Source organism: Eleginops maclovinus, chromosome 8, assembly GCF_036324505.1.
Source record: "Eleginops maclovinus isolate JMC-PN-2008 ecotype Puerto Natales chromosome 8, JC_Emac_rtc_rv5, whole genome shotgun sequence".
Taxonomy (NCBI): Eukaryota; Metazoa; Chordata; class Actinopteri; order Perciformes; family Eleginopidae; genus Eleginops; species Eleginops maclovinus.
In genome coordinates, this window is record NC_086356.1 from 16,686,471 (window position 1) to 16,707,938 (window position 21,468).

The 21,468-nt window shown below is 41.4% G+C and overlaps 1 protein-coding gene across 1 annotated transcript in view; it reads right to left on the reverse strand.

The window, feature by feature from the left end:
• Nucleotides 1-3,120: 3,120 nt before the first annotated feature.
• mast4 (microtubule associated serine/threonine kinase family member 4) overlaps nucleotides 3,121-21,468 on the reverse strand; it is a 73,495-nt gene continuing 55,147 nt past the window's right edge. The window contains 22 exon segments of the mRNA XM_063889377.1: nucleotides 3,121-9,234; nucleotides 9,322-9,506; nucleotides 9,888-10,024; nucleotides 10,155-10,277; nucleotides 10,950-11,176; nucleotides 11,615-11,815; nucleotides 12,236-12,450; nucleotides 12,706-12,827; nucleotides 13,459-13,568; nucleotides 14,268-14,390; nucleotides 15,004-15,105; nucleotides 16,609-16,774; nucleotides 16,864-16,996; nucleotides 17,648-17,786; nucleotides 17,899-18,076; nucleotides 18,078-18,108; nucleotides 18,486-18,577; nucleotides 18,709-18,770; nucleotides 19,998-20,130; nucleotides 20,523-20,624; nucleotides 20,932-21,141; nucleotides 21,232-21,307. Coding sequence (XP_063745447.1) covers nucleotides 5,609-9,234; nucleotides 9,322-9,506; nucleotides 9,888-10,024; nucleotides 10,155-10,277; nucleotides 10,950-11,176; nucleotides 11,615-11,815; nucleotides 12,236-12,450; nucleotides 12,706-12,827; nucleotides 13,459-13,568; nucleotides 14,268-14,390; nucleotides 15,004-15,105; nucleotides 16,609-16,774; nucleotides 16,864-16,996; nucleotides 17,648-17,786; nucleotides 17,899-18,076; nucleotides 18,078-18,108; nucleotides 18,486-18,577; nucleotides 18,709-18,770; nucleotides 19,998-20,130; nucleotides 20,523-20,624; nucleotides 20,932-21,141; nucleotides 21,232-21,307 — 6,493 coding nt within the window. The 3' untranslated portion in view covers nucleotides 3,121-5,608.

Here is a 21,468-nt window from a genome sequence, read left to right on the forward strand (position 1 = left end):
CCCCCTTTTTTCTAGGCTCTTGTCTTTTTATGTTATATGTTCTTTTATATTTGCACTGTGGGACTGCCAGAAACGGTATTTCAATTTTCTGTATGTATAACACATGTGGAGACTTTGACAATAAAGTGGACTTTTGACTTAGGTTCAGACACTCATGGTCCCCAAAGGGATAACCTCCTGACTGTTATGATCCAAACTTTTACCTCTAGCAACATGGTGTTGTTGGAATTCTTACTTTCGTGCAATTTGTAAACAATTATTGGATGTGTGGCCATTTAATTTGGTTCAGACATTCATGGTTTTCAAAGGATAAACCTTCCCAACTTTGGTGCTTCCCTGACTTTTTATCTAGCACTATCAGCAGGTCAAGGATTCACCTATTCACTACACAAATGTCATGACAATACAGATTGTCATGACATTTGGTTTCAGACATTCATGGTCCCCAGAGGAGGAAGCCTTCTGATTGTTATGATCCCGACTTTTTCCTCAAGCAAAACCCTGTAGCTAACATTTTTAGTTTACTTGAATTTCTCAACTACTATTGGACAGGTTATCACGAAACCTGGTTCAGATATTCATGGTCCCCAGAGGTAGAAGCCTTCTAACTGTTATGAACCCCTCACTTTTGCCTGTAGTAGTGTTGATGGCATTACATTAAGTTGACTTCTTGTTACCAAGAAATTTGGTACAGACATTTGTGGTTTTCAGAGGATGAATCCTACTAATTTTGGTGCTTCCCTGACTTTTTATCTAGCACTGATTCACTGAACAAATCATCAACAATATAGATTGTAATGAAATTTGGTTCAGATATTCATGGTCCCAAGAGGAGAAACCTTTCCGACAGTTATGATCCCCTAACATTTTCCTCTAGCAACACTGTGCAATTTCTTATCTCTTTTAGCCTTGGTGCAACCCTGACTTATTATCTAGCACTACCATAAGGTAAAAGTTGACACGTATTTCACTCAAATCTCTTGAAAATCGTCTCTATTTTTTTTTAAAAGATTGTCAATTGAAATTTGGTGCAAATTTTCTTTTCCCTACAGGGTGAACAAGTTTTTTTGTTTCACATTAACTTGTTAAACCTGCAAAGTTGAAGACATGTCAATCAACCTTAGCTGTATTGTCTGTTCTTTGCACTTAGCAAATGTTTGCTAACACACTATGAAGACGAACATGGTAAACATTGTATTCTAAACATTAGTAATAGGCCGAGATGTTCTGTTCCTCTGGTCTTTTCTTTCCACAATGAACATGTGTGTTTGTTTGTACATTGAACTCCACACCCTACAGATAACAATGCACAGAGTTGCTCACATCATTAGCATTGATCAGTCTTTCTTAAACAGATTACAAACCAGCCAGCCTCCGCTCTCTGGAAGCAGTCAGATGGACAATGAAGATACATTTTATTATCCTCACAATCCATTATCTCTCCGATAACACACTAATTGCTTTATTTATAAAGTGAAATTAAAGGAGGGGAAAAGACATGACATGATTTTGTCTTTCTTCATGTGATATCAACATGCTTCAAAGGCCTACGGAAAAGTGATATTTACTTTTTCATCTGCTGCTATGTTAGTCTAAGGAGGTGTTAAGAATACTGACATTTGACATTTTGATGTACAGTACATAAATTAGAGAAGCATGGTTAACATTTTGCACATTGCAGCTATGAAGTTATATAGGCCTACAGCTGCGATGAAACATGAGGCTAATTTTTTTTTGCGGGGAGGAAATTCCATCCGTGCTAGCAAACAACTCAAATCTGAAACACGCGGCCAATTAATGATAATAAATGTGTCAGCACAATGTTCTTTCTTCAGCCTGGAAGAGCTTGTTGTTGCTGTACAAAAACCCCTCTCCCAGAAGATAACTCCATCCCAAGCTTTAAGAGGATTTCCCCCCCATCCATTCCTCTATTTAATGTTATGCTTAGTAATCAGTCTGTGTGGACACTCACTGATCCATCTGTATCATTAATACTGTAATCACGTTTGAATAGACAGTTACCCCACATCAACAGCTACTTATGTGATGCTCACTATATTTCCCTGAGGCTTTTCTGAACAAACCACAGTTTCTGCAGTAATGTTACATTATTATTAATTCAGGAATACAATCTCTACCCACGGATCATCAGAGCAGAATATATATAACTTTAAAATAGACTGCATTACAGCAGATTAATGACCTGTGTTTTATTGTTTCCAAGTAGAAATCTGTATAACGAATAGTATACACAGCTTTATCAGAATCCTTTTAATCTTCGGAAGATTTCCGTACGCCACACCAGGTTCGTCCTCTTGTCTACTTAATGGATGTTGCGTAAGGACTTGTTTGAGCAGAAACACAGATGGAAGGATACTGCCTCCTGTTGGAACCACTGATACCAATGCTTTGGTTCACATCACGCTCCATAAGAGGGACATTTGAATCATTTTGTAACTTACCAAATGAATCATTTTGTAACTTACTTCCACAGGTGCAAACACATTGTGTCCATCAACATCTCATTTGCAGATGATAAAGATATTGGCTCTTGGGATTTTCTAGGAATCTCAAACTCAGACCCACATCTAAAGTCTGGTTCTACAGACGCTCCGAGACAATAGGGTGCGTTGCGTTTTGATGACAATCTGTATTTTGGTACTGCAAGGCACAATGGGAATTTATGACAAAACTACTTATAATAAATCAAAGTAGAAAAGTGTTTTCTTAATTTGTTCAGTTCTATTGGATTGTTTTACGCCTAACATCTTTAATTTCTTGCTAGCTGACATATTTCCTATTTTTGCATTCTGACCTGCTTTGCACAGATTAAATATCGGTTACACCAGCAAATATTGTTTATCAGTTAAACATGGTCTGATTATTGGGTTTTTATTCAGAAACGATGGCCCTGTAAAATAAAGATTTTATTCGCAGCTAATTAGTAAGGAATATATCATGAGGAATATTATTGGGTTTAATTCAGAAATAATGAACATGTAAAATAAGTTAGCATTGATCTTTCCGTGGTCAACAACTAGTTAATTTGATAACATTTCTGGATTCAAATGTACCTATTCCAACAACAGCATGATTCAAAAAGGGCTAGAAGTTCTAATGTACAATTCCCATTTTATTTTCAGCATTACGCAACATTAGAAGTATAAATATCTGTTTTAATATACAACATGTATGACATCCATAGAGCTTTCCTTGGGCAAAATACAAAACTCAAAACACTTTTATTGCACATATTTCTAAAAGACAAACCATCGTAAGCAAGTTTATCTAATACTAGTTTTGCACAGGGGGAAGAAAAAGAAAGAGTAAACAGAAAAGACAAGCAGAGAAAGAGAAGAACCTGACATGGAAATACATTGATTACAGCACAAACAAATGTTCTTATCCTGGTGGGAGGGGGGCAAAGTCTCACACTACTATAGACAACATTATCTCTGACACAGAACATAGATTTGGCAAATCAACAATATACAAAATATACATCCATGATGCTTTGTAAACAAACATTGAATGTGCTTTGAGTGTTTTAATGTCAGTCAAACAAAAGAGTGGGGGAAGAAACAATAAAATTCTGTGATTTATTTTAAATCTGAAGTGAGGACGAGAGGGGAATTCATAAACCATTTCAGCTCTAATTTCACCCTGCTTCTCACCCTTTGAACTGAGTATTGGCAAACATTAAGGTGCATTTGTTCTCTCACATCACTGAGCAATACTTTAACAATATCTAATGCATGTAACTCGTTTAAAATCTCTTCAATCGATCGCACGTGTTTCAGGTTGACTCTTGGATACAGTGTGTTACATAAACTATTTTCTGTGACATGTTTGACCCAAGAGTTTTTGTAGTAAAGAGGATAATTATTTTGTACATAGCCTGCACAACAGAGCAAATAATGCATTACACACTTTAGTGTCCTAGGCTACCTTTATATTCTTATTTAGTGTTTACAATTTAAAGGTGTCTAAAGTATAAAACGTGTGTTTTGGTGTGTAAGTAAATTTCAGAAAGTGATTGTGAATATATGACAGCCTGTCTGTATCAAAGTACCAAGTATCTAACAATAAATGACTGTTGTGGACATGAACTATGCTAGGCAAATAATCAGGATTCCTCATATGATACCATTACCCAGGTGAAGCCAGATGCTGCTCATTATAGAGTCCTTTGAAACATCAAAACACTCACACGACTTTAACAACACTGAGGCGAAACCGGACATTGAAATCCTTTGATACCCTGACGCTGAAGCCCTGTGTGTGTACTGGTTTCTTACTCACGTGATCTTAATGTCACTCCGCTGAGATGAAGCCCAACACCTTCAGAAACCTACTGCAGTAATGATTGGCTAACAGAATATCTCAATAATCAAACACAATGTTCCATATTTTACACTTTTTAAACCTTAGTCTGCCAGCTAACACTTCATCAACATTAAAGACATTCTTGGAAAAAGCTGACAGCCCTCACAGTTTTGTTTTATAATGCTACATTTTTAGAAATAGCTCAGTAACTCCCCCATGACTTTTCCTCTCTTGTCAAGTTAATTTTGGAACATGTGGAAACATGTTGAATGTCACAGAGAAAAGGATGCCTCTGACAAGATACATCACAGTAGCTTACTTTAGACCACAGAGTTATCGAGCAGATACTCTAATACCGAGCATACAAACAAATGACAGCAAAATCTATACATATCATACAAACGACAATCATGTTAAGCCCATGAATCCCAGTTTTACAGTGTTATCATATCTACATCATATTGCATAAAAATCAAAAATGTATGTACACACGTCAGAGGAATGTGAATTAACACCACACCTTGCTAAGAACAGCAAGTTTTTTTTAAATCTCCCATCATTTTAAGGCCTCTTCACTGATTTATCATTTCTAGAACCAAGAGGTGATTCTGTATTTTTTTTAAGTGAAAAGCACAGGATATAGTGCACCCCCCTCTGTGTACCACTGCACAAAAACCCAACATGAAAAGATTTGGATTATACGAACAGAAACAATCGTGATACAATTGCTGAGCAAATTGTGTGGTATACTGCATTAAAAGACCTCAGATCAGTCGGGTCAAGAAGTAAGAGTGCAATTCTAAATCTTTTATGGCACTGACGTTACAATACGACCCTCCTAAGGTTCTTCCCTGCTGCCCCGACATACTGATAGCGCAAAGCAGAAACAACACTTGACGTGAAAAGTACTACACCAGAAATGACCAGCAAATGATTGCCTACATTCAGACCTAGACACATCTACACGTGTGTGTTCATCTCACACACACACACACACACACACACACACACACACACACACACACACACACACACACACACACACACACACACACACACACACACACACACACACACACACACACACACACACACACACACACACACACACACACACACACACACACACACACACACACACACACACACACACACACACACACACAGCTTGCCCGGTCCTTCAAAAAAAAAAAGAAGGCATGAGGATGTTTGCACAAACCCTTTTCTAACTCTTATTACATCTAGATGTTCTGAAGCGGCTGCTAATTTCACGTCCCTTGTTTTATTTTTTGTTGTTAGAGTTACGTGGCGACTCCTTCTGCTGCTTCCTGCCAGTATCTCTGTCCGAGGCGGCAGCTCGGGATGCGTCTCTTTTTGAGTTTTTCTGCGCAGGCGTAACCTCTGGAACAGTGTCTTTCTTCTTCCTCTCAGCCTGCTCCTTCTTGCTGGAGGGCCCCAGGTTCTCAGGGGTCGTGTTTCTGGTATCTGGGCCCTTTTCCGATTTGAGCGTATCCGACGTGGGGCTTTCTTTTGAAACCTTGATTGCACTTTCCTGGGGTGCGCAGGTGGAGATCCTGCCTGAGACACCTCCACTGATCAGCTGTTCTTTCTTCACTGCAGGTTTGGGCAGCACTGGCGGTGGGTCGGGCTGGGAGGGAACATCTGACGGGAGCTGAGGAACAGGTGAAGCTACTTCTTTTGGTTTTTGGCCATGATGGTGTCGAACGGCTGGAGCTTGTTTTTTGGGTGAGGGGTCTTTGTGTTTGGCATCAGGACTTTGTTTAAAAACTGGTGTTGGAGCGGCGGGGGACTTTAGAACAAATGATGAAGGGACAGTTTTAGAAGGGGGAGATTTTGGCTTTGACTCAGAGTTGTCTTTTGCTGCAAAGCTTCTGGGCTGTGTTTCTTTTTGCTTCACGTCAACACGAGTAGGAGACAGCTGCACTGATTCCTCCTGCTTGGTTGGCAATGCGGATTCTCTCTGTTTACGAATTGCTTGAATGTTTGAAGTGGAGAGCGCAGATTCTTTAGACAGATCCCTCTGTTTTGAGGTTTGACTGCCCCTGACTGCTGGAGCCGGAGGAGCTGTGCTGTGATATTTCACTTCCAGTGTTTTTGTCTCCGTCTTCACAGCGGGGGGCGGGACAGGCTGCGGGTCAGGCCTCGACTTACTCTTGGGAATCAAAACATTTTCATTTGCAGTTGCCGAGGATTTTTGTTTTGTGGCGTTTTCTTTTACACAGGTAACCGTTTCTTCTTTTTTAGACGTGCAGGTTCCTGATTCTGATGCTTTGTGTTGTGCTTTTTCAGCCGGACAGTTTTTGGATGGCAGATCTAAATCTTTCACATTGCCTTTATTCTTTGGTGAAATGGGATTCTCTTTTTTCTGCAGAAACATGCTACTACTCTCTACCGCACCAACAGTGTTATCCTTTTTATTTACACTCTTTGAAACATTATTTAATGAGGGGACAATATTATCTGTAGTAACTTCTCTCTTCTGCTCCACTTTTGGGTTTACCTCCACTTTTGTAACTCCAACGCACGTGTTGACCTTATTCAAACCTGAACTGCCTTTTCCACCAACTTCTTTCACAGCTGATCTGTTAGATTGTGCACCGTCCTGGCTCACAGATCTTCCCTTACAGTCCTGACCTTCTGATTTAAACTTGCAGCTTTTATCGTCCTTCACAGAACCAGATGTTGTGATAGAAACCTGCGCTTCTATATTTGAAAAGCAGATGTTCAATGGCTGCCGTTGTGAAAGCACATTCTCTGGGAGGCGAACAGATGCAGAGCTGTTCTGTACATTCACCTCAGACACAGAGGTCATGTTTAAGCTCTGCGCAGTAGCTGTGTTTTTCTCGCAGCGCTGACCTGTATCCAAACCACAGTTTATACTCTGCTTCAGCGACACGGGGAACGGTTCACTGGCCGGAGTCTTCACAGTTTTTATGTCTTCCTCCGGCTTTACTGAAGTCAAAGGGAGCCCTGTCCTGGAGCTGTCGGTGTGTTGTGATGTAGTGTGTGGTGTGATTTCCTCCTGCTCTGCTTCATCCTCCTGATCTTCATTGCTGACTTCTCGTATGGAGGGTGTTTTTCCACAGGAGGAGAAGTGGGAGCTGTGTCGAGGGCCTCTGTGTTCATGAGGCGGTAAACTGGACTTCATACCCGTCTTGCTCTCTGGTTTAAAGGGAAAACTTGAGGCCTCCACTTTGCTGCTTTGAGCCTTTAGTGGTTCACTGTTTCTTTCCGGTGTTTTCTCACAACTTGCACTGATCTTCACCTCTGTGGAGGCATTCTTTGACTGATCTTTGGAGGCGACTATGTTGTTTAGAGAAGAAACAGCTTCAGGAGGACTTGTGGAACAAGCCAGGGGGCTCTTCAGCTTGTCAGTAGTTTTCAGTTGGGGGACTTTTATTTGTCTTTCTGCAGGGGTCTGGAGCCAAATTGGACTCAAAGAAACAGTCTCGCTTGAGTTCCCTGCCATCTTGGATAAACAGTTTTCTGTTTTTGAGACTCTGGGCCCTGAGAGCAGACCGATATCCAGGGTGCCCTCCAGAGGTTTGAGAGAGGAGACGTGGCGTCCTTCAAGTTTGTATTCAGATGACGTCTTTCGCAGTGGAGACTCAGCGGAGATGAGCTGGAGCTTTTCAACAGCGCTCTCCCCTCTGCCGGAGAAAAGCTTAGGGGACAGGCATTCAGGGCTGGAGTGGACGCTTCCTAGTCCTGCCTTCATGTGTTCATGACACATGGCCGTGTCCAGCTGGAGGCTCTTAGACCGGGTGGAGCCGAAGTGCAGGTTCTCATGGATGCCAGAGGACAACCGACACATGCAGTCCTCTCTGTCCTCAAAAGACAGCCTCTTCCTGGTGAACTCGATGTTGGGAGCTTTGAAGTCCAATCGGTCCGGCTTCATGTTGTCTTTACCCTGCCTGGAGTGCTGCCACTCGGAATGATTCGAGCAGAGAGCTGATCTGTGTCCTCCATCAGTTTCGCCATTGGATGTTTCAGCGAGGCCCTCAGAGACACGTGTGGTGAGTTTCTTGTAAAGCACATCTTTTAATGTTGTGCTAGCAGCTTTGACCTCCAGAGGACCAGAGTCCGGGCTGCTCTGGGTCTTATTTTGGCCTCGGACCAAAAAACTTTCCTCCCTGTCATCACCACACCACTGGGATGATTCAGAATCACACAAGGCGTCCTGCTTCTGTAGAGACTCCCTCCTCTCGGACCAATCTTGTCTCTTTGCAACCATCTTGGACTTCAGCTTCTCCTTGTCAAGCTCCTCAACAGACTCCTGCCGGCCCATCTTGCGGCCGGCGGGCCTCTTTAAGCAGCCCTGCTCCACAGGTCGAACACGGCTGCTTAACAGCGGCTCACTGACGGTTTCCTCCACACTCTGCAAGACGGTGTAATCCCTCTCCCCGGGCCTCAGCTCCTCATCTGGCACCTCCTCTTGGGTCACCTCCAGGCTGTGTTTTCTGGGACATAGATGCTTCTTATCTCCTGAGTAAGAGGGGGATAGCTTCTCCTCAGACTGGACACGTTTTAGCAACGGAGAGCGAGGCGGCTCAGCACTTTTTGGCCGCACAATATGTCGTACAATTGTGGGTGGGGAATGTATCTTGGCTGGGAAGGCTTGGTTTGATTTGGAAATGGCAACAGGATGTCCAGTGAGGAGGGGAGATGGTGAGCGCTGAGGGGATGTTGGTTGAGGTGTAGGTGAAGGTGTGCGAGCCAAAGGGGAAAGAGGGATGCTGCCGGCTGACTTGCGGCGCCCCTGCCGAAGCCTTTGTACCGGGAGTTTGGGGCCGAGGCCGTGGAGGGTGCTGGGACGGATGTGCCCAGACCCTGCGGGGGAGTTCGGAGCACTGGAGCTGGGAGAGCTGCTCTGGGAGGAGTTGCCACCTGGATGTTGTAAGAAAAAAAATGGATATCAGTAATATAATAAATGGAATCACAATAAACACTACAATTCTCAGATAAAATCTCCACCTGACTGGGGGAAGTCTGGTGTGGGGCGAAAGATGGCGCTAGGGGAACGGGGGGAGAGACTGTGGGTGGGGGAGCCAGGGAGACTCTCACCAGAGGACAGAGAGTGGTTGAGGGAGGTGAAACTGCGGCTTGTGTGCAGCAGAGGAGATGGCTGCATGGCAAAGCGCCTGAAGAGGGAGCGGCGCCTGAAAGAAAGAAAAATAAGACAAAGCAAAAGAAAATCTGTCAAGACCTATTTATTATATTTGATTAACTTGCAAAAAAAGACATGCAAAAGATAAAAATCTAATTAAAAAATAGTTAGAGTTACATGTAGATCATCCACTTTGGTTTGCACTCTACTTCAAAGGCTGGTTTGTAAAAAAGGAGGTGCCATCCCTCCTTGCTTTTCTATATTTTGGCTTTTCACACATCACTTTACAGTCTATTTGAATCCTTTTTACTTGCAAACTATCCCTATGACCCTGTAGGCAAAATGCTCTCACATTCAAATACTCTCTCAGTGTTATCTGTCTGCCCCCTAGAGGCCAATATGTGATAAAATAGTGTCAGTAGAAGATTTGTACCTTTCTGGTGTCTTCTCCTTCTTGGGCTTCTTGGAGCATCTCACCATTTTGCTCCTGTAGCTGTTCCTCCGGGCTGGACCAGTTTTTATTGAAGTATTTTCAAATGGGGTAGTGGAGATGGTAACTTTGCTACCACTCTGAAAGGGGAAGATGATTAATAATATATGAAAATAAAGTCATGTTAGTCGACATGATGCTTAATGTTGATTTTTTTTTTTTTTACTGGATCTGTGAGCTTAATAACATAATAAAATACATTTCATTCACCTTGAGCAGGAGCTCCACCACTTCAGTGTGGACGAGGCCGTGAACTGGTTCTCCGTTCACATGAGTGATGAGGTCTCCAGCTTTGAGTCCGGCTTTATGGGCAGACCCGCCATCTTCTACATTCTGACACAGACACATAAGAGACATTTACTTTCATGATCTAGACTTCCTTACAGTCCTTATGTGGTTTAATAAGGTATATTTTCACATTCGCCTGGGACAAAAGAAAACATAGTTTGTGTTTACACTTCCTGATATTGACTGAAAGATTATACATTGTGTGATTTTGGCACTTGATATCCTGCATCATGATTGCTACATTGATCCAAGTGGGGGGAAATCCAATTCTAGTGACTACTGTACTGTATGTGTACTGTTGTAGTCTCAACAAACGGCTCAAGAAGAGATTACAATCTTTATGAGTAGAGATGGCAACTGGACATCGTATATCATAAATGCTGATGAACAGATAGAGTACTGCATTTTGTGTGTTTTCGTGTGTGCTGTTCTAACTTTCTCACTGATCAGGAAAAATTCCAGTACTCGCATTGTATAAATACAAAATATTCTTGTATTAACATCAACAGTATATTACTTATATATACACCACTCAAAAAACCGAGAACCATTATTTCATTCAGTCTTACTTTGTCTTTTTAGTCTACACTACAATTTGATTGACAGCTATAACTCTTTGTATAAATGGAAGCTAACAGGTTAAGCGTGAAAGCACCCTCACAGTTCACTCACTTATACTTGATTAAGACTTTTACTACAGGCTGATGTAGTCCTTACCCAGACCATGTGGTACACAGTGTAGATGTCGCCGTCACAAGAGTACACCCGAATCGCCCTGAGTGTGAAGCCAAATTTCTTCCCCGAGCTGTGGATGACGATGGGCTGCCGCGGGTTGGCAGTAAGGTGGGAGGTTTCTCGGCTTGGAGAGGAGTCTCTAGAGGAAGGGTCTGAGGAGAGGGAGTATGGAGAGAGAGGGCTGGCCAGAGGAGAGACCCCGAAGGTATCTAAAAAAAAGAAAGGATAATCACCACCTGAGCAGCGGTGTCTTTCATTCAATCAATCACACCTTAGCGGGCCCTGGAGTCAGTCGTGAGGTGAGTCTATAAAGCTCATGAGCCTGGTTCACGCCGCTCCTGCTGGGGGTGGAACTAATGGGATTTTCACTCTCACAGCGGTGAAGGCCTCTTGCTCCTGCTTACTTTCCTTATTATAGACTTGTACTCAGCTTCTTGCCCATAGCCCCTCTGTAAAATGTAATGCTGGGCCAATTTCACACAGATCTATAGAGTACGCTTTCATTTTTTCCACATTGTACAAGTCCACAGATCTTTTTGTGAATCTTGGCACGTTGTTGCTCTGATATACTTTAACCTTCTGCAAAACTGATATACGATTACATTTTCAATCAACACATGCACATCGGTTTGTGTTCTTAGTCTTACCCCCGGGGATCATGAGGGAAAGGGCACCGGTTGAGACAGACTTTGGGACTTTTGCCACAGCGCCGGTCTTCTCGGCAGCGCTCTCTGGCCGCAGAGAGTTGTTGTGAGGACCCTGGTCTGCGGAGGCATGGCTGGTACTGTCGGGGCTCTGCAAACCCTCACCTCTGGGGGTCAACTGGTCCAGATGCTCTGAGAAACTTCCTGTTTATTACAAAAAATTATCAGGAGTAAGGGAAAATTGTACTTGTAATTGCTTATTTGATTTATTTTCAAGAGTAAGATGACAAAATTCTGACTAATGTCTGTTATTTGAATAGCGAGGGTATTTCGGTGAAACGTCCTACCAACATCTCTAAAGTGCATTTATCAACATGTTCTATCTTGATGTTTTGTCCATACAAACACTAACTATTTAAGTGACAAATACATAAATTGCAACAAATAGAAAATAAATCAAACCAGTAACTCTATGTGAAAAATGAGGAGAATGTAAGAAATGTTTCATTCTGTAGTTTCCTTCTTTCAGAGATTTGACACCGTATTGATTTTTATAAAATGAAAAACCAGGCAGAAGAATAACACACTTAAACACAATGAAATTCAAGACGTGTAACATTGTACCAGAGAGCGTGGCTCCACTGTGAGTGCTGCCTGGAGTGGTAGCGTCCGGCTCATCCTGGGGGAGCTCTCCGATGGAGATGGAGGTCTTGCTGGGGTCACCGAGGCCGGAGGTCTCGTCTGCTTCACTCTCTGCTGAGATGGCAAACTTTGGCAACAAGTTGGGGCGAAGATCCGGATTCAGACTGTCTGCCTCTGTGGAGTGGGAGAGTGAGGGCCTGGTGGAAAAGACAGAAACGTTTTAATGAGTGAACATTGTAACTCACAGAACGAGCTTAATGTTGTTGGAGTTTATTTTATATGTTTTGTGTTCTGGCTAGGTCTACATGAGGATTATGTTAAGTAGCTAATCCATACTGCAAACTATTCATGTGACTGATTATTTTACTGTTAGCATTTCAGCAAAATAGGTATTTTCTTCTTGTGTGAAATATGTTTTTCAAATACTAGCATTACTTGACATTCAAACCTACATTTCAGCAAAATCTGGCGTCCAGCTGAGAGAGTCGACAGTCAGTGGGCTCTCACTCTTCTTCCCCTCCGTCTCTCCCTTCTCCTCCAGGAGCCCACGGGACAAATCCAGGCTGCTGTAAACCTGACAACCACACAGAAACAGTAACTCACTTCAGTACATGAAGGCTATGAAGGCCACATTATGTTTAAAACACACATTGTCAGATTCAGATTAAGCTACACAGATTGATTAACAAATGTATTCTTTAGAGAAAATGGGATTCAGATAAGTGCTGTCGGTGTTCATGCAGACTTCATCATGTCTTACGACCTTGGAGTTCTAGGTGTAGTCGAGGGAAAAGCATTCAGTGTAGCTCAACTCTTCCTCAGAGAAGCCCTGCTGCTTTCTGAGACACAGTAATGCTCTGTGTTGATGTGAGAGGGGAGCATACTGCAATGCAGCACAACAATGACTCCCAGATTGTACGACTGTACTGTGTGTTGTGTTCCACATTACCGAAAAAGAAAAAACAGATCTGATTTGCAGGCGGAAAATTTATGCAAAGCCTACGTTTAATACTGTGGGGGTAAAGGGGCAGCGGGTGTGTTTTCTAGACACACATTTCCATATGAAATACCACTTGCTAATGCGTACTTTCCCATGAGAAAACATGAGTGGATCACCTCATTTACATTACTAACATCTCAGGAGGTAATTAATGAAGTATATGTGTGAGTCTGAGATGTGTGAGGGGAGCAGATTAAGGACAAACCTTGGAGAATCTGTGCGAACAAGAGGAGAACTGCCGCAGCTCCACATTGAAGTCTTCATCGTTTGTATCCTCCTCCTCTGTCTCCAGGTGATGGTACCTCTCAGAGCGAGCTGGGGATGATGGGAGGTTTAGATTTCACTCAGTTATTGAGTGTTAATGAGTGCATCAAGGTGATTTAAGTATAAGTACATGGATTGTTTTTTAAAGACGCTTTTAGCAGAGTCACTTCATGGATTAGATCATTTAATTTACAATAGTTGGTCTGTTACGTGAGTTGTACTATAAATGTTCCAGGCCAATTATTTTCAAAATTATTTATTCAAAACAAAACTTTTTTTTTCTATGTCCACAGGTTTTTAATAACATGGCAAAACAAATATGAGCAAAGTAATACAGCTTATATTAAAGGATTTAAGTACTTTTTTTTTAATCTGTTCTGTTCTAGTTGCAATATCATAATCTAGGTTTTAGAGGTACAAATCAGCAGTTAGAAAATGTTGCCATGGGATCAGTAAGTTAACGGGATAAAACTTCTATTTCTAACCGAGTTATAAATATCTGGCACTTGTTTCATCCTGATGCAAGCCATAGAAGTGCTCCACATTGAAATGGGACTTTCAGAACCAGATGCGCCCAAAAATACAAATAAACAACTTATAAACATGATAACAGAAAATTGGAAGTAATTACAATCACACATTTTCTACGGTTTATTAAGGGGATCTAAGGGTGTTTATTTTTCATGGACACATCAAAAATAACATATTCTCTGTTCGAGTACAAATGTATGCTTTGTTTAGAAAACTCACTGTCGAAGTAGCTAGTGTCATCCTCAGACTCCAGCTGAGGAATAAACTCTGCCTTCTGCCTCAGCAGACTGTTCCAGTCCAGGTCACTGAAAAACGTATTCTGCTTCACTTCTGCGGCTCCGCCTACAGATCAAACAAGCATGATAACTACTTTTAAATCATTTCAAAGAAGATGTTAAAACTTCTTGTGAGGAAAACTCTTGCAAAATGTGTGTCTCAGAGGGATCCAGGACGTAAAAAAATCAAAGGTGGTCACGCTATGTTTTCCTTTTCCCTAGTGGCTGAAGGCCTAACCGATAACATGACCATAAATTATGCAGGACAATTTCCTGCCTGTGACCTTTTGTGGAGTAGCAGAAGATTTTGTAAATGGAAACCTGGAGAGGGGGGGGTCTAGACGAACAGACCTCTGATTAAATGCCTTTGTCCCAGGTCATGACATGTTTTAGCACTCCACAGACCTACACACTCTTAATGCCAGATCATGCATGGAACTAGATTCATGGGCTGGCAGGGAAATAATTGAAATTGATCAAAGGGACAAGGTGAAGAGGCCACAGGATAAACTGCTCTGCTGTGGGGTGACCTCAATTTCTTCCCCGGTGACTAGGAATTATGAGCGGTGCAGAGGCGGCTCCAAAGGTCACATAAGAATTTATGGTGGCCTGCTGCGCCTCTCTGATCCTAGCCGAGTTACTGGCTGTGCCACATCTTTCTTTGCCCTCTGTGTCTGTACCTGTGCCCATCCGCTCCAGAGGGTTCTGTCGGAGGAGCAAGGTGATGAGCTCCTGAGAGTCGGGCGGCGGGGCATCGTCTCCCTCAGGCCAGTTGATCTCATCTGGAAAACACACAATTCACGCGATCAGTTTGAATGTAAAATACTCTGACATACAAGAAGTCTTATGAACATCAATAGCTATTATATAAAGATAGACAGCTCTGCTCAGGACATACATAGAAGTGTTTCTGAGAATCATCACTGTAGGTAAAAAACAAACCAGAATGAGTTGCTTTATTGCTCAAAGAACATAAATAGTCAGTCCATGTTAGCTCAGTGCGTAATTAGTTGTTTGCATTTATTAATCTGCAAGTGCCAGCCCATACATAAGCATTTCTGACGCTGTCGCAGTTTTCTACCTCCATGTTTTATGGTTTGTAAATGATAAACCAGTTTATGAAAACAATAGGAGTATCATGACAAACCTTAGGTATGTTTTAAGATTGGTCTTAAATTATTAAATTAAATGTGATACCTTCATATTATTATGACCCACCACTTTGAAATGATCTTAAAAGAAATGCTTCACCAGCAAAGTCAGACAAATCAGAATCAGTTCTGAGGTGTAAGCATAATGTTAAATGACACAATGTACATGTGCTGTAGCTTTTTTTTTGAAAGCCTCATGGATAAGCAATGAATAGGGGAGCAAAGCCTGTCTGTGCCATGCTGATTGTCTGCTCTGTGCACCATTTGCCCCCATTTTAATCAAATTTGGGAGGGGAGCTATAAATATGTATGTGCGGCCCGAGGCCACGGTGCCATGCATTCAGTGTGTTCTGGAGCCTTTAATTAACAGTCCCTCTCAGAGGCTTGGTACAATTTGATTGAGAGCATAGCAAATCAGTCATCGCATGCCATTCCTTTCCATGCCACGGACAGAGGCCGTTATCCAACAACTCAGAATAATACAATTCATCTGAGCCACACCGCTGACAAGATAAAAGCTTCTGTTTTCAAGAATAACATTTTCTCTGTGCTGCTGTCACCATGAGAATATAAGATGAAGACAAGTAACATTATCAGAATTATAAAAACTTCACTTGTGGTCTAAAGTCAAGATAAATCCACTTGCTGCCATCTGTTTGGCTAGCAAAACTCGAGGGACATTTCTGTCTCCAATAAATTGAGAAAAAAAGCACACAGACTTATTCCTTGTGGTCACTATGTAAATGTTTAATTTATATCTAATTGAGAATACCTCCTCATGTGCTCACAGTAATCTAGAAGCCAGATGCTGTGAGGGAAGCATGGGGCACAAATAAATGTAGTTTATTTTGATCTGTACTTTAAAGAAGAATAAAGGATGATTTTTTGTTTTTGCTTCAGTAAAATTTCATGATTGGCATTGTAATTAGAACCCCCTTACTCATGTAAGGGTTCAGGGGATAATAAAAAGCTTGATTGACCGTCTTAAATCAACCAATAAGGAACTATGTTCTGCGTCCAAGACAAGCTGTTAGCGTAGGATCACACATCTATCATTAAGGTTGAATAAACTTCACAGATGTCACACAGAAATTCGACTTATCGTTTAAAACTTTAAGTGGAGGTAATACATACCACTGATGACCTGTCCGAACAGCGCCTCCGGTGTGTCTCCAAAGAAAGGCACGCAGCCCACCAGGAACTCGTAGAGGATGATGCCCATTGCCCACCAGTCCACCGGCTTCCCATAGCCCTGTCTCAGGATCACCTCGGGTGCAATATACTCAGGCGTTCCACAGACCTGTACAGAATTAAATAATATTAAATATCCTAAACACGATGTTGTTTGAGGAATATGTTTTGTCCAAACTGTCAGGGAATAAGATGTACCTGCTTATCAGAGAACTCCCTGGCGTCTTTCTCTATGTGTCCCTCATACAGGTTAGTGGTCATGTTCATCAGCCCGACTTTGGACAACCCAAAATCTGTCAGTTTAATGTGTCCCATTGAGGTGACCAGCAAACTGCAAGCACACACATGTGAGGGGAGGAAGGAGAACAAGAGGGAGAGGATGTCAAAATGACAAGGAATTGTGATGATAAAATACAACAGTTCGGAGACCTTTAGGCAGTTAAGCTTCCAGACAGTGATACTTAGGAAGAAGTGCACAGGTTACTTATATTCCAAGGTACTCAAGGCAGCATTAGTAGTTTAAAAAAATTGATGGTAATTAAATTGTTTACTTCAGTAACGGTAGTAGTAATACCACAATGTTAAATTCCTGCTTTCATCAATTCACTTAAAAATAAAATGACTCAAATTACCAAAACTTAAAAGAACTAATAAGGCTAAATTCTTTATTTGTTAATGATATATTTTTATGAATGTTTATTAGCATATCAACATTTGTGTCACATTAACATCCACCAACCTCTGATGGAAATACATGGCAGTAAAATGCTTACATTTGTCCACCAGCTAGATGCTAACTTTGTCTGTCTGATGCTAAGCAGGAAGAGGGTAGTTGGAGTTGAGATTCTTTCACCGCAATGTTGCGGAAACAGGCTAACCAAAACAATGACATAAAAGATGCTAAACTGTTGGTGCTGAAGTACAATGCAGAGATGGATGATCAATCTCTATGGGGTTGATATCTAAAATGTGTAGGCCTCACTTGTCTGGTTTGAGGTCTCTGTGGACGATGCCATAGTTGTGGAGATACTCCAAGGCCAGCACCGTCTCTGCAAAGTACATCCTGGCCATATCCACAGGCAGAGGACCCATGTTCTTCAGAAGGGTTGCACAGTCTCCACCTGTACAGATGTAAATGCGGTGATATATTATAAGAGAACACAAAGGAGATGTTGTTCAAAGTGTTTCAGCTGCAGCACTTAAAATGCACAAAAGAAAAACCTCTCTGCTGACCTTCAACATACTCCATGACCATGCACAGGTGCCGCCGGGTCTCAAAGGAGCAGTACATGGACACCACAAAAGGGTTCTCTGCGAAGGTGAGGATGTCTCTCTCCACAAAGGCCTGTTGTATCTGATTCCTCAAAATAAGGTTCTGCTTGTTGATCTTTTTCATGGCAAACCGCTGCTTTCGTTTCCTTGTGACGAACCAGATACACAGCTCTGTGGGATAGTAAGAAAAGGTTTAAAAGGAGAGATATTTCCATTAAACTCTATTTGAAAAACATCAAGTCTCAAATTCAAAAAATTTTTTAGGCAGTAGGTTGGTCTGTTATGTCTATACAAACATATTCTGTACAATTATATTGTGTATTCAATATAGATACTTTATACAAACATTATATGTGTTTTTCCTGTTCATAACATAAATATATACTGTTTATGTTTATTTCGTGTGCAAATCCTTGTTTACACGCTGCTGTGACAAAACAATTTCCTAGACTGGGGAAGTAAATCTAATATAATAATAAAAATGAAATTGTTGTTGCTGCATCTATAACCAGAGATTAGATGATTAGACGTGGAATAAGATGCCTTACCCATAAGCACCATTGCTGATGAGTTTTGTCATCTCAAAATCTAATTCACAGGGTTTACGCCGACACCGCAGGGCTGTGCTGAGGCTCTGAGACTAAGGGCGACAAGAGAGAGAAATACTAGAACAACTCAAACAGATAAAACCTGTATTTTTCTCATACTCATGCAGTAAAGATGGAGGGAATAGATCAACATGAGAAACAAAAACTATTTGTTAGTGCTTACAGAGTCGTCTGTCTCTGGTGTTTCTGCAATCCCGCTGTCACAGCTGGTCAGCTGAGCTATTTCTACAGAACAAAGAAAGAGAGAGAGAAAAAGCAGCTGAAATGTTTAAAGTGTTAGAGGATTATAAATCTAAAACTGCATGTGAGACCTGAACATGTTCTGCAGTGCAGTTTTTAAAACAAAGTTAAATGCTGAGAAATCAGGACCTTTAAACAAAACAACATAAAAGCAGGGTTTATTGACCTATTAGGTGTGAGGTGCTGACTCAAAGATAATCTGAATCGAGAGTAAATGGGGCGGAAATTAGATTTGGCAACACAAACACCTGTCCAACACTCATTTTGAAAATCACCACTCCAGAACAACTGCTCATTATAAACCACCTTGCATCTTTGAGTTTTTTTGTGTGTGTTATTTTGCAATCATGCCAAAGTCCATGTGTGTACTCTCACAGGGGGCTGTTTGTCCTGCCCCGAGAGAGCCTGTAAACACATTGCCACTGCTATTTAACATCTGTCCTCCCTTTTACGTTTGCTTGAGGCACATAAGGCTCGGGGTAAACGCAACATAAGATACACTCGTGGGAAATGAGCGGAGAGATGGGCTGATGAGGCAGCCTGTGTGGATCTGTGTTAGGTCTGTGGGGAGGCCATTCCTTTCTAATTAGTCATAATGAATGTTGTTTGTTACTGAATCTGGAGGGACACAGGGTCATTAGAAAAGACGCTCTGTTCAGGACAGGACATTAGTCAAGAGTATCTTTGTCTCTCAATTCTTTCATTCCTTCACAGCTTCACCACAACAGTTACTGTGTATTCACATTTACCGCAACCCTGATGACAGTGACACTCAGCACTTTAATGGCATGATATAAGTAAAAGTGTGATGAGCGCACAGAAACTTCTGGAAATACATTATCATTTTTCCAAGTAAACCCTAAAAAGACACTAGATACCATAATTTCCTGCAAACTGCCAACAAAAATAGTGGAATTTAATACATTACTGGTATAATAACCTAAATGTCAATTTCTTTTTTTTTCACGTCATGCTGTTTGGCCATTTGATTGTCTAGTTAAAATTTACCAACACTTCTAAGGAAAGATATTTGTAGGAAGGCTGTCCCAAATAGCTTGAAGAACTAACGATAACATTATAGTTTTTAATAATTATTTGAATGTTGTATGTTTTTTTTAAGCACGTTAATTTATTCTGCTTAAACCTTTTCCTGGTGTTATAGTTTGTAGTTTATCATCATTGATGTTAATGACGATGATATACTTGCTTTACCTTCCAGAGGATCTCTTGTGAGTCCCAGCTGGCTGATGATGTAACGTGGGATGTCTGTTTTGATGCCTTGGCCCTCTTTAGCGTGTCCTTCAGCGGCCTCCAAAAGGTGGTAAAATTCCTCCGGGTCAAATTCCTGCAGACACACAGCAGCATGATTTAATGAAGTTCAGAAGTTTACTTAAATATGTAGGAACAGTTAACTTTGTTTCTTCTGGATCAAACACTCACGGATGTCTCTTATAAGTCGCAGTGTGCAGTAAAAAGTGTCAACTCTGCTAAAAGCAGAGAAATACACTTAAACAGTCAGACTTAACTACTAGCTACTTTAGTCACACATAAAAAGAAACATGAGAAAAATACCAATTTCTGATTGACGTCCTGTTTGAAAGCACTTACAAAAGAAATACTACAGCAACATTGTTTCTCTTTTGTCTAAACCAGCAACACGAACATAGGAAATATATTAAAAATAAAGTGGAAAGTGTTTTATAATTGCATGGGTAAATAAACGTGATGTTAACCTACCAGACATTCCAGCAGTCGAGCAGGTCGGGCTATGATGATGAGGATCTTCTTCACCAGCTCTTTAATGAAGTTGACCTCCTCACTCTCTGATCTCTCTGTTGACTGTACAGAAAGATAAAAGTCAGGTACAGCAAAAACTCAACATGGTTTTTATTTATGACAATTTGTGCCTCTAACGTATCACCATCATGATTTCTAAGTAGAGGTTGTACATTTTTTCTGGAAACCCCTAGGACTCATTTGAACATCTGGATGAAAAACAGTATTCTTTCTATTGCATAACAAAAACATAGATTTTGGTCACTTTTTAAAAAACCTAAACAAAGATGGTACCCAGAAGTGATATATACGCTCTTGCTGAAGTTCACTGTTCAGATGTTGGTGTGCATCTCTATAATTCCTGCCTCACCTCCTGAACAAGCTTCTCCAGCTTGTCAGTGAGCTCGCAGAAATAGCTGGAGGTGATGAGTCCTAGCCGGCTTTTCTCCAGACAGTCACGGGCCAGCTCAATAATCTGATGGTGGGCAAAGCCGAGCACACCATCTGCCAAAGGGAGGACGCTCTCCGGAGAGTTGCTGCGGATGATGTCTTGAATCCTTTCCTCCATCTGAGCGGTGGCCTGCAGGAAGAAGGGATGGTGTCAGTTTGTTAATGCTTAACATAATTAATGGCCAGACACGTCTTTAGCAAACATATTGTGAGCTCTCACTCTGGGAAATCGCTCTTTGTAGACGTGATTCATCATGATAATCTCATGGTCGTAGCATGAAGGAGATCTTCCAGGGCTGAGAAACAAATTGGACAAAAATCGGTGGCTTAGAATGATTGACAAAGTACTGATACAATAGACAAAAATACACATATGCTAAGATTATATATTCATATATTTTTTCCTTAAAGACATATGGGCCCCAGTAATGGAGATCATATGGGAACATTAGGATTT